Here is a 12,623-nt window from a genome sequence, read left to right as displayed (position 1 = left end):
TAAGCAGTTGGAAGCAGGAGGCTGGATGGAGGTGGAAACTGGCAGCTGTGAGCCAATCCTGTTAGTCTCTGCTGAGGGCAAAGGAGGGCTGCTTTCCCCAGGGAGAGCTGCCTGGTGGAAGGCAGGAACATTCTATTGCCTCCCACTGTGGCCGCCAGAGTCTAGAGTGCTACCTCCCCTCACAACCCACTCCTCTCCCCAAATTCCCTCGAGGCTTAAGCCAGTGCCTCTGACTGGGTGGATGACATGGGCAGGGAGCTCCATGATAGGGCACAGAGCGCATGGGCTTTGATTTCCAGGTTGTCACTAGCTATGGAAACTTGGAGCAAAATCTTCTCTTTTCCATTCTCCTTTATTCAAATGAGGTGACAAATACCCACTTCCTAGGGCTGCGATGACGACCATATGAGACAAACATGATGCCTGTTCCTTCCGTTCTCTACTCTCCCCTCACCCACCCACCCTCCTTACAAAGGTGGCTGTGCTGAATCGTGGGGGGATTTAATTCTCTTTGTCTCTAAGAGGACTCTAATCTCTGAACATTTGAAGACAAAAAAAAAACAAACAAACAAACAAACAAAAAAAACCCCAATATAGATTCTCATCTGTGGATTAAGTATGTTAAATAGGATTGGTTGTCAGAAATCTCAAGATACCCTCCCCAGATTCCCGTTCCCTAGTTATTCAAACACTAATCTAGGTCCTGCTGGGAAGGGGCTCTGCAGCTGTAATTCAGGTTATGAACCTTACAATAGGGAGAGCACCTTGGATTACCTGGTGGGCACAATCTAATCTCCTGAGCCCTTAAAAACAGAAATTTCTCTGGCAGGAGCTAGATCCGACAGTCAGAGAGATGAGGAAGGGGAAGTCAGAGAGACTCCAAACATGAGAAAGTCAACCAGTGTTGGTTGCTGGCTTGGAAGATGGAACTAGGGGTTCATGAGTCTAGGAATGTGGGAGGGGCTGAGTATGACCTCTGGCCAATAGCCAGTAAGGAAACGGGGATTCTCAGTCCCACAATTGCAAGGAACAATCTGGCCAACAACATGAAATGAGCTTGGAAGCGATGCATCCCCAGAGCCTCTGGAAGAACACAGCCCTGCTGCCTTGATTTTGGCCTTGTGAAACCTGAAACAAAGAAACCAGTTGAGCCAATGTGGCCTTCTGACCTACAGAACTGTGAGATAGTAAGTGGATGTTGTTTTTAGCCATTAGATTTGTGGCAATTTGCTATGGAAGCAACAGCAAATACAGTAGGTACTGAAGTCTCCTCGATTAACGCTTGGAGTTGGCACTATTGTTACCCCCATTTTACAGATGAGGAGACTGAAGGACAGTGAAAGGGTCTGAGCAGGTCTGCAGTTGTAAGCCTCAAGGAGTCATGCTCAGTAGAAGTCTTTGCTACCAAGTTTATTTGCAGGTAAACAGCACAACATTTACACAACATTTTGTACAATCTGATCTGTACTGCCCTCACACACTGGGGGGCTAAGGAAGACCCAGTCCTTCCAAAGCTATAAACAGTCCTGGATCATGAGTTGATGAAAAACACTTTCTTTTCCTTCGGCAAACAAAATTATTTATGAAGCTGTACCGTTCAGCAATAGGAGGCAAAGAGAAAAAAATTACCTCAAGGAAAGCAACAGCTCCTTTCCTGGTGGGATCCGTCATTTCACAGACATGAAATATTTGTATCAGAGATCTTATGTTTCAAGAGGAATGGGTGACACATCAGAGCTGCAACAATAAACCCTGTATTTATTTCTGACGGGGAATTAGAAGACTCTCTTCGGACACCAGCTCTTGAAAAGATTCTATTTCAGAGGACATCTGTGCTAAGCAATTCTTTAGAAATCCAGTGACTATAGCACAGACTTCTGGGGATCAGGGCCGGTGTGACTCCACTCTCCTCTGACCCCTAGGGTTTGTGTTTCCATCTACTCCCTGCCTCTGAATCCCTCCAGCCCCACCCATGCTCCACGCCAACATCTGAGAGCCCCCGAGGACTGTTCTGATTTGAAGTCACGTCACCGATTCCCGAAGTACTCGCTTCCCCCTGAAGGGTCTGACTCTTGGCCTTTATGAACACGGGGTTTTAGAGACGCAAACTTACGGAGACCAACTATTCTCCTGAGGCCAGCCATTCTGCGCCTGCAGCTCTAAGCCAGCATCCCCAGTATGAGGAATAGGGCTGATAAATAATGAATCAGCATCTTGCTCGACTGGTGGGGTTTAAACGGTTTTAAATTCTTTTCAGGTGAAAAATTACCACAATTTTGTGCTCATGGTAGATTTCCAAGGGCGACTGGAAGCAGAAAATCTTTAAGGGACCCTTACATAGCCAGAATTTCTTCTCAGGCTGATGGACATTAAATATTCAGTAACCGGGACTGTGGAAGGACTGAGGAAGAGCTCCCAGGGCCTGGGAAAAGGCTGCTTTTTAGGATCATTCTCAGGGTCCTGTGGAGACAGGCCCCGGAAGCTACATGCACGGCTGGCTGGAGTCAACAGCGGCTCTGGGGATCTGCGGGATCAGGTAGGTGTCCAGCTCCTGACGCTGGTAGAGGGCTACACTGTCCAAAACCCACTCTCGAGTCACCACAGGTGCTTCACATGTCTGCCCAATCGCTGGGGACAGAGAACACAGGCAGAAATTAGTGTCACTTCACGTTTCCCTAGACCAGACTCTTATCAATCTACTCCAGGGACCTGGTTGTATGAGTTCATAGTGTCACTCGGATAGGTGCAAAACTGTTCATCTTAAGTAATGCTTCAGGACACAGGACCTCATTCAGAAGCCTGAGGAGTGACTGCTGGTGAAAACCTACAGCCTCTGGCAACTTTACTAAAAGGAGCTGCAATCTGTTAAAGGAAAAGTCATCAAGGGCACCTGGGTGACTCGGTTGAGCAACCAACTCTTGGTTTAGGCTCAGGTCATGATCCCAGGGTCCTGGGATTAAGCCCTGCATCAGGCTCTGCACTCAGCTGGAGGTTATCTCCCTCTCCTTCTGTCCCTCCCCTGCTCACACTCTCCCAAATAAAAATTTTAAAAATCTTAAAAAAAAAAAAAAAAGGTCACCAGACAGCCTGAAACAACATTGCAATTTAATGATTTTGCAACATCTTAGATGGAAAAGCAAAACAGTATGATGAGCACAACCATATGTGTATAAAATACATGCTTGTACATATATACACACATGTGCCTGGAAGAATCTTCCCATCAGCATCTCTACGTGGTGGGATTACTGGAATTACTTCATTGTTTGTGCTCATTTATATTTTATGTGATGAGCAGTAATTAATAGTTAACTCCCACCAATGGAAATAGTTCATGTATTACTTTTATAAAGTAAAATGAGCAAACCACAAGAAGTTTTAAAAGGACACTTTAGCCATTCATTCATTCAAATATTCACTGAGCACCCAGAAGGTCCTGATTACTGTGTTAACCAAACACTGGGTGATCTGTGCTGAACCAACCCCATCACCCAGGACTCCACAAGTCACAGGCACATGCCCATGGTGTCCTGAAGCCCCACACAGGTGTACCATCTGCTCCAGCTGACTGAAACAGGACATTTAGACCTAAAAATCACCAGTCACCTGCAGACTTCATGTAGGCCCTACCACCCATACTCTTGCAGACAAAGGCTTAGCAAAACTTACCGTGGAAGCCACTGTTCTCTGCCCAGGCATCCGGCTGCACGACCACCACGGGGTGAGCACCCTGCGTCCCGGGAAAGGAAACAGGATGGAGGCTATCAGAGCTGGACCTGTGCAATAGTCACGTCGCCCTTTCTTGACAGTGTGCTGAAGCAGACTACACTACAGGTGCAGCCACAGAAAGGACGGGGAAGGGCACGAGGCCGAAAGGGAGCGTTGGAGGGAGAGCCTTCCTTTAATTAAATACGTTGAGAATTCCAGTCCTCACTGACCCTCCACACACGGGAGTTTTCTGGCACTGGCATATGATCGGGGAAGGCTCAGGCTAAGACAGGCTTCTGAGGCCCACTGGCAGGGCTCACAGGGACAGACGGGTGCCAGCCTTGCTCAGTCACAGGACAGATTGTGTGCAGTCCCCTCTGACAGGGCATCAAACACTCACCTTGCTGAGAGGGAATAACGAGGGCTTCTTCACCACAGAAGCCCCACAGAGGCACAGCATCCACTCGAGTTGATCTAAATAGCACAGGGAGACCTAAAATCACCACAGTACTCTACACACTTCACCTGGGCCCTCTACTCTGTACTCCTCTGGGAGAAGGCTTACAGCAACACTTCGAAGGGCGAGAGTCTCCAGCTCTGCTCCAAAAGAGAGCAGTTCAAGACAGAGAGGCCTTGAATTAGAATCTATACCAGGTATGGATTCGAAGTCAGTTTGCTACCAATATGCAACCTACCCTGCTTATCAGTCCCCAGAAGGCCCCTTGGTAGATAAGGTTTGACAGTTTCTCAAACAAAACACTTTGGAAGAAAAGAATCCAAGAGGCAGTTTCCCTTAATTTGCTAAATTGCTGGCTAAGAAACTGTGAAAAATGCCTGCTCGCCTTCCCTCCCTCCTTGCCTAATTCTGTGTTGGCAATCGATAATCACGGCCACCGAAGACACCATACTTGGCGGTAATTACTGTAAATGTCAGGAGACAGGAAGATAATTCATTCAGTCAAAAAAATACACATCCTCCTGAATGGAGACTCAGCCCGTCAGTGGGGAAGGGCTCCATGCTGAGCTGAAATCGACACACTTGGGGGAAGAGAAATCAAAATGGACTGCAGGGATGTTCCACCCGCTCCTGGAAAATCAGCAGAACAGACCGATGAATGGCTTTGGGGCCTCTCTCTGGGTGCTCTTTTCCCAGCAGTCCATTTCTGGGGATTGCGGAGGTGATTCCTGTTTGTCTTAAAGAACTGAGGTCAATTGACTCATCTCCAAAATGATACCTGCTAGAGACCTGGTTTTCATTATACCAAAGAACAAAAACACCAAGAAATCCCCAAGTGGCACTTGGAAGTTTCATAAAAATCCAATCAATAACCAATAAAGAAGACAGAAGGAAAATTTGCTGGGCTCTCTTGCTGCCACTCATCTGTCCCTGACCAGAGGCCAAGGCCATCTTCTGAGGAGCCAGAGAACCTGATCCCTGGGGCGGAAGTGGGCACAGAAGCAAAGGTGGGTGGACTTTGTTTCGAGAAGAGCAAACCAGATCTATACACACGCCAGGGCCTCAGGGCCACACAACTCCAAGGTTGAGCCCCATAGCACTCCTGAACATAACATCACATTCAATGTCAAAGTTAATTAGAAAATGTTCATCTAGAGTCCTTCCCTGCCTGCTCTGGGCCTGTGTGGGGCCCAGGCCCACAGGGTTTAAGTAGCCGCTGTGCTTGTTTCTCAGTATCAAGTGAAAATGATTTAGGAAGAGCAGAATTCTTTCTTAACATTCACAAACCTGAAAGGTATCTTCTCCCCACCTCATTCTTTCCCTCCTTTCTTAAACCAAAGGGCAGTAAGGGCAGCTCTATCCCTTCTGAGCACAGAACACTGCATCCTAGAAGCTAACTTTTCACGGCCTGCTAGTTCTTGAGAAGGGGCACAGGACTGTTTTTTTGACATAGGGCAACGTTTAGGAGCAGTTTTGTTTGACAGATGGTAGAGAAACAGAATGAGGTCTAGAGCACCTCACCAAGGAGCCCCCTTAAGACAGTCTCTCATGTAACACTCCACCATGTAGCGGAAAGGCTGGTGCTGGACTCTGCACTTCTCCCAGTCTCTTACCTGTAGGCATGTTGGTAAAGGGCCCATAGCAACAGACTTCTAGGCCCCTGAAGATCTGGGAGAAGAGTGAAACAGAGGGACAGAGGGATGGAGAGAAAAGAAATACTAATTATAAAAGAGCATGCATTAAAAACAAAATAATAGAGTCTCCAAAATGAAGGAGTTTCATTTTTCTTTACCACCTGCTAATTTTTGCTACTTCCTGAGACATCTGCTACTGATGGACTTTAGAAGACTTCTAAGAAAGGTGTGTCTGCTCTACAGTCATTCCCTGTTACTCAGAGGCTGAGCACCCCCCACCTGCCACCAGTCAGGCCCAGGCTCCTTCACTTCTTGTTGAAATAAAAAAAACCCCAGGTCTTCTCTATATTTAATAAGAGGTTTGGATGGCAAGAGATTCAAGCTCTAAGTTGCAGTTTGTTTATCTGGACTTGGTACATCAAGGCTGACCATCACCCTAACTGGCGGGGAAGTTTACGTTGATTTCACATGCTCCTTTTCTCCTCTGTCTTCTGGCATCTGACATCTCTTCCTACCTTCACGCTGCTCTAAGAACAGCCATTGTTCCTTCAGGCAACCTAACTGTTTCATCCAGAAGTTAATCTAATCTAGAAGTGAAGCCTGGTTCTGCCTCTCCTCACTGAGATGACCAGGCAGTCATGCCTGGTTTCCGGGAGACACAGATTATCTGGCACCTCCAAGGTGCCTCCCCAACTTTTGTTTAGTGAGCGCCCACAAGAACTTTCTGGGGGGCACCTGGCTGGCTCAGTCGGTGAAGTGTGTGACTCTTTATCTTGGGGTCATGGGTTTGAGCCCCATGCTGTGTGTAGAGATTATTTAAATAAGTAAATAAACTTTAAAAGACAAAACATAAGAACTTTCTGTGATGATGGAAATAAGGTGTTAGTAAGGTGGCCACAAGTCACACGTAGCTACCAAGCTCTTGAAATGTGGTTACGGTGAGTGAGGAACTAAACTTCCTATTTTATTTAATCTAGTTATGTAGAATTTAAACAGCCTTGTGTGGGGCGCCTGGGTGGCTCAGTTGGTTAAGTGACTGCCTTCAGCTCAGGTCATGATCCTGGAGTCCCGGGATCGAGTCCCACATCAGGCTCCCAGCTCCACGAGGAGTCTGCTTCTCCCTCTGACCTTCTCCTCGCTCATGCTCTCTCTCACTGTCTCTCTCTCTCTCTCTCTCTCAAATAAATAAATAAAATATTAAAAAAAATAATAAACAGCCTTGTGTGGCTCATGAGACAGAGAGATTCTTATACATACATTAGTTCAGGTTCTTAGGCAAGTACTAGGTTCTTCTTCTTCTTTTTTTTTTTTTTTTAATTTTATTTATTTGACAGAGAGAGAGAGAGAACAAACAGGTGGAGCAGCAGGCAGAACGTGAGGGAGAAGCAGACTCCCCACTAAGCAGGGAGCCTGATATGGGGTTTGATCCGAGTGCCCTGGGATCATGACCTGAGCAGAAGTCAGAGACACTTAACCAACTAAACCACCCAGGCGCCCAAAGCACTAGGTTCTTATTTATTTTTTTGAAGATTTATTTACTTATTTGAGAGAGCGAGAGCACGTATGCATGCACAAGCACCTGTGGGAGGAGGGGCAGAGGGAGAGGGAGAGAGAGCCTTTCAAGCAGACTCCCCGCTGAATGTAGAGCCCAACATGGGGTTTGATCCCACAACCCATGAAATCATGACGGAGCTAAAACTAAGAGTTGGAGGTTTACACGTCTGCACCAGCCAGGTGCCCCACTAGGGTATCATTTAAAAGAAATGTAAAGTTGTGTCAGTTGGCTGCGTGTATGTCATTTGGGTAACCATCATTATCTCTTGACCCTCTTTCTCCCCATTCCACAAAAAAGAGAATCGCTTAGGCCTGGAACTCACCTCCTTTCAAATAAGAGAGACCAGGGTACAGAAAAATCAGGAGCTAAAAACTCATGATGGCCTTCAGGAAATGAGCCTTCCACTCTCATCTCAACTACAGCCACAGGAATAAGAAAGGGCACCAGTTCAGGGAGCCTGGGTGGCTCAGCTGGTTAAGCATCTGCCTTTGGCTTAGGTAGTGGTCTCGGGGTCCTGGGATCGAGCCCCACCTCGGACTCCCTGCTTGGCAGGAAACTACTGCTCCTTCTCTTCCCCTTTCGTGTTCTCTCTTGCTGTCTCTCTCTTTCTCTCTCTCTCTTGCTCTCAAATAAATAAAGTCTTTAAACAAAGCAAAAAAACAAGACGTATTGCATGGAGCACTGGGTGTGGTGCATAAACAATGAATTTTGGAACACTGAAAAAGAATTAAATTAAATTAAATTAAAAAAAGAAAAAAAGAGCAGCGGCCAAGTCTGTCTCAGTTGTGACAGCATCCACACATGCCATTCTTAGGATCTATACGACTAAACCACACCCCAACCTGTTGACAGGCTCTAGATGCTCATAACCCTAAAAGCTCTCCCCAGGCAGCTGGCCGCAGCCAAGTGTTGCTGTGAAATGTACGAAAGATCAGGAATTGTTATATCCAAGCTGACACTCACTGATGAGGATGTCTAGTTATGAGATAAGAAATTTGAAGTTTCATCTCTACAAATAACATTTCTCTTGCCCAGGAAAAGACTATAGTGACATTTAGTATCTTCAGAATGTCATTACTTTGACAAAGCACTTTCCTTCACTGCCATCCCCAAATCAGGAAAAATCCCCAAACACTGGAATTTCCTTTGAAGGAGGAAGAATCTGGCACTAACACTGCCTTGCGTACGGTGGAATAAAAACAAATGCCTGGTTCACACAGAACTCGCCTGGGGCGGAGGCAGAAACAGAAACAGACCCAGCAGCTTTTCTTGGCATCTGCAAGTTACTTGATAGGCTCAGAGGGTAGGGGTGGGCTGACCCCAAGGGTTCAGAGCTCTCCCAAAAAAGTTCTCTCTAGAAAATCACCCCTACTGGTTCTTGCTCAAGTTCTATAAAAGGGACAGACGGTGCTCTGTATGGGACTGTTCTGAAATGCTCATTTAAAAAAGGAAGAAACGCAGAGTCCGCACGCAAGTGCTCAGTCAGTGACCCGAGAAAGCAGCCAGTGCAGGCCTGACATGCAGCTGTGAAATCTTGCTGGGCCTTCTCCCTGAGAGGGCGACATCGCTTCAGCTCTATCATCTGCTACAGTATGACCTGGGGAAAATCATGGAGTCTTCCTGGGCCTCTAGTCCTTCATTTGTAAAGTTGCCGGAATAATCTATTTTATTCCTCTGTGAAATCTTCTGTACCTTTCCAAGAAACTATGGTATTCTTATTTTTTAAAGGTTTTATTTAAGTGATCTCTACACCCAACATGGGGCTCGAATGCACAACCCCAAGATCAAGAGTCACTGACAGAGCCAGCCAGACAGCCCTATTATTGTTTTGTTTGTTACGATTTTTCCTTTCCCCTGAGTAATCTCTACTACACCTGTTGTGGGGCTCAAACCTACAATTCTGAGATCGAGTTGCCTGCTCTACTGACTGAGCCAGCCACGGGCCCCAAGAAACTATGATACCGTTAAGAGCTCAGCTTCTGGAGCTTGAGTCCATGTGTTCAACTAGTCATGGGTTCCCAACTAGCTATGTGAGCTTGGGCAATTTACTCAACCTCTCTGAGCTGTCATTTTCTCATCTATGAAATAGGTATAATTAGGGTGCCTGGGTGGCTCAGTGGGTTAAGCCGCTGCCTTCGGCTCAGGTCATGATCTCAGGTTCCTGGGATCGAGTCCCGCATCGGGCTCTCTGCTCAGCAGGGAGCCTGCTTCCCTCTCTCTCTCTGCCTGCCTCTCTGCCTACTTGTGAACTCTGTCTGTCAAATAAATAAATAAAATCTTAAAAAAAAAAAAAAAAAAAAAGAAATAGGTATAATTAGGGGCACCTGGGTGGTTCAGTCGGTTAAGTGTCTGCCTTCGGCTTAGGTCATGATCTCAGAATCCTGGAATCAAGCCCCGTGTTGGGCTCCCCACTCAGCAGGGCATCTGCTTTGCCTCTCCCTCAGCACCTACCCCGTTCTCATGCTTTCTCTCAAATAAATAAATAAAAGCTTAAAACAAAAAAGGTATAATTATAGTACACACCTCATAGGGCCGTTGTAAAAAAAATTTTTTAATGATTTTATTTATTTGTGGGGCTCCTGGGTGGCTTAGCTAAGCCTCCCCATGCTTGTGTGCGCTTGTTCTGTCAAATAAATAAATAATCTTCAGAAAAAAAGAGATTTTAGGGCGCCTGGGTGGCTCAGTGGGTTAAGCCGCTGCCTTCGGCTCAGGTCATGATCCCAGGTCCTGGGTTCGAGCCCCGCATCGGGCTCTCTGCTCAGCAGGGAGCCTGCTTCCTCCTCTCTCTCTGCCTGCCTCTCTGCTTACTTGTGATTTCTCTCTGTCAAATAAATAAATAAAATCTTTAAAAAAATAAAAAATAAAAAAAAAATATGATCACGTGTTCAGAGCTGACCCTAGCATACAGTATACACTATAAAGATGTTAGCTGTTGACTTATCGGTCACTTTCTCTTCTGCCGCCACAGACAGCACTGTGTACATCTGCCTCACAGCAGCGACCGCTCTAGGTTACAGAAAGACACCACGAGGATGTGGAAACAGCAAAGGCCTTAAATTCACATCTGTTTCAAATCTCAGCCCTGCCACTTATCAGCTGAGATTTGAACCCCAGACTAGAATCCAAAGTACATAGCTTCTCACACCTCTAAGTTCCCTATCCATAAAATGGGGAGAATATTTACTTAGCCTGTCGGGCTAGGGGAACTGAGAAAGAACCTGGGGGAGGCTGGCTGGTGCAGTGAGTTAAGCGCCTGACACTTGGATTCGGCTAGGGTTGTGATCTCAGGGTTGTGGGACTGAGCCCCACGTTGGGCTCCAGGCTCAGTGGAGAGTCTGCTCAAGATTTTCTCTCCCTCTCCCTCTGCCCTTCCTGCTCATGTACTCTCTTTCTTAAATAAATAAATAAATAAATAAATAAATAAATCTTTTTAAAAAGGAGCGCCTGTATGGCTCAGTCGGTTAAGTGTCCGGACGGTCATGATCTCAGAGTCCTGGGATTGAGCCCAAGTTTGGCTCCCTGCTTGGAGGGGAGTCTGCCTGTCCCTCCCACTCTGTCCCTCCCCCTCCTTGTGCTCTGTCTCTCAAATACATAAAACCTTAAAATAAGGAAACAAGAACCTCAAGGAAGCACCCAGCTGGTGCTCTACGAGTGAGGATGCTGTGCCCCTTGCAGGTGCCTGACACACGCTCCACCAGGGGGACCGGAACGCAGCGAGGTGGGTGGGGTTTTCACCAACAGGGCAGGTTGGGGCTTTACCTTCCTGTCCCGGGATTCTCTTGCTCTCTTTGGACCCTGGTGGTTTCTTCCATTCACAACGTCTCCTCTGACTTCAAAATCATGCTGGAAGAAACCCAAGGCAAACCACAGAGATCAGAGAAGAGAAGCGTCCTTAGATGGCAGTAGAGTAGATACATCCTATTAAGGAATCTAGTACTGCTGGGTAGAATGTTGACAACTCCGTACCGCCCCCCCCCCCCCCAAATCATTTTTGGTGGACTGAATGAGATGACCAGCATCTCAGCTGCTGAAATCAATTCACTGAAGCAAATCTTTGTGGGCAGAAATGAACAATTGGCTTTTCACCTCATCAGGACTTAATGTATTTTAATTTTCAACATCTGTCTCTTCTCAAAACAGTCACTTCGCATTGAGATTAAACTGCTAATACTGTGCTGTTATAAAGGAAACTGGAGAATTCTGGATCTCTTAAATCAATTGTGTATTGCCGTCTAAAGAAATAAGGGCTCTCAGATGTCCATTGAGAGATTTACAGTTAATGAGACCAAAATGATAAAATATACATTGAACACACTAAAGTTAGCACTTTTTCAAACTCACTGGTTCAAGGATGAGGAAATAAAGAATAATAGGATTATGGAGGTTAGAGCTTTCAGGAGAATTTGGGGGAAGAATGCTTAGGAACAATTCTGATCAAAACTAGATTGTAGGGAGGACAGAGTCATGAATGTCGCCATAGGCTGTTATTAGAGGAAAAAACACTTAACATTTCATAGTCACTTGAGTGGGAGAAGTCTAGAGCTAAAAAGGTCATGTTGGAAGCTGACCCTCAAATTTCTTATCCTGATTGTACCCCCGTGCCTACTTAAGCTCTCTGCCTGGAAGTCTAATATAAATCCCCCAATTCTGGGGCACCTGGCTGGCTCAGTGGGTTAAGCCTCTACCTTCGGCTCAGGTCATGATCTCAGGGTCCTGGGATTGAGCCCCGCATCGGGCTCTCTGCTCAATGGGGAGCCTGCTTTCTCTCTCTGCCTTCTTCTCTGCTTGCTTGTGATCTCTCTCTCTCTCTGTCAAATAAATAAATAAAACTTTTTTTTTTAAAAGATTTTATTCATTTATTTGACAGAGATCACAAGTAGGCAGAAAGAGGCTAGCCAGAAGCAGGTTCCCTGCTGAGCAGAGAGTCCGATGAGGGGCTCGATCCTAGGACCCTGGGATCATGACCTGAGCCGAAGGCAGAGGCTTTAACCCAATGAGCCACCCAGGCGCCCCAATAAATAAAATCTTAAAATAAATAAATCCCCAAATTCACACATCTGAAACAGAGCTCTTGCCTCCTGTTCTGCCCTCTCTCAGAATGCTCCTCCTGCTCTGTGTCTTCCTTATCTGATTTACTAACATCCACTCTATTGTTCAGGCTAAAAACCCAAGCCTTGGGGCACCTGGGTGGCTCAGTGGGTTAAAGCTTCTGCCTTTGGCTCAGGTCATGATCCCAGGGTCCTGGGATCGAGCCCCACATCGGGCTCTC

The 12,623-nt window shown here is 46.4% G+C and overlaps 1 protein-coding gene across 12 annotated transcripts in view; it reads right to left on the bottom strand.

Annotated features, from left to right (window-relative positions):
* Nucleotides 1-1,395: 1,395 nt before the first annotated feature.
* BRCA1 (BRCA1 DNA repair associated) overlaps nt 1,396-12,623 on the bottom strand; it is a 68,871-nt gene continuing 57,643 nt past the window's right edge. For all 12 annotated transcript variants that reach the window (XM_047706077.1, XM_047706070.1, XM_047706072.1 and 9 more), the window contains 5 exons: nt 11,114-11,197; nt 5,779-5,833; nt 4,109-4,182; nt 3,670-3,730; nt 1,396-2,628 (listed from right to left, as the gene is read on the bottom strand). In XM_047706077.1, coding sequence (XP_047562033.1) covers nt 2,483-2,628; nt 3,670-3,730; nt 4,109-4,182; nt 5,779-5,833; nt 11,114-11,197 — 420 coding nt within the window. In that variant the 3' untranslated portion in view covers nt 1,396-2,482. The remainder of the gene's footprint in view (nt 2,629-3,669; nt 3,731-4,108; nt 4,183-5,778; nt 5,834-11,113; nt 11,198-12,623) is intronic.

The sequence above is a fragment of the Lutra lutra genome, chromosome 16, assembly GCF_902655055.1.
Source record: "Lutra lutra chromosome 16, mLutLut1.2, whole genome shotgun sequence".
NCBI classification, from domain to species: Eukaryota; Metazoa; Chordata; class Mammalia; order Carnivora; family Mustelidae; genus Lutra; species Lutra lutra.
Note: the sequence above shows the minus strand (reverse complement) of the source record. Positions and strands in the feature narration are given on the sequence as shown.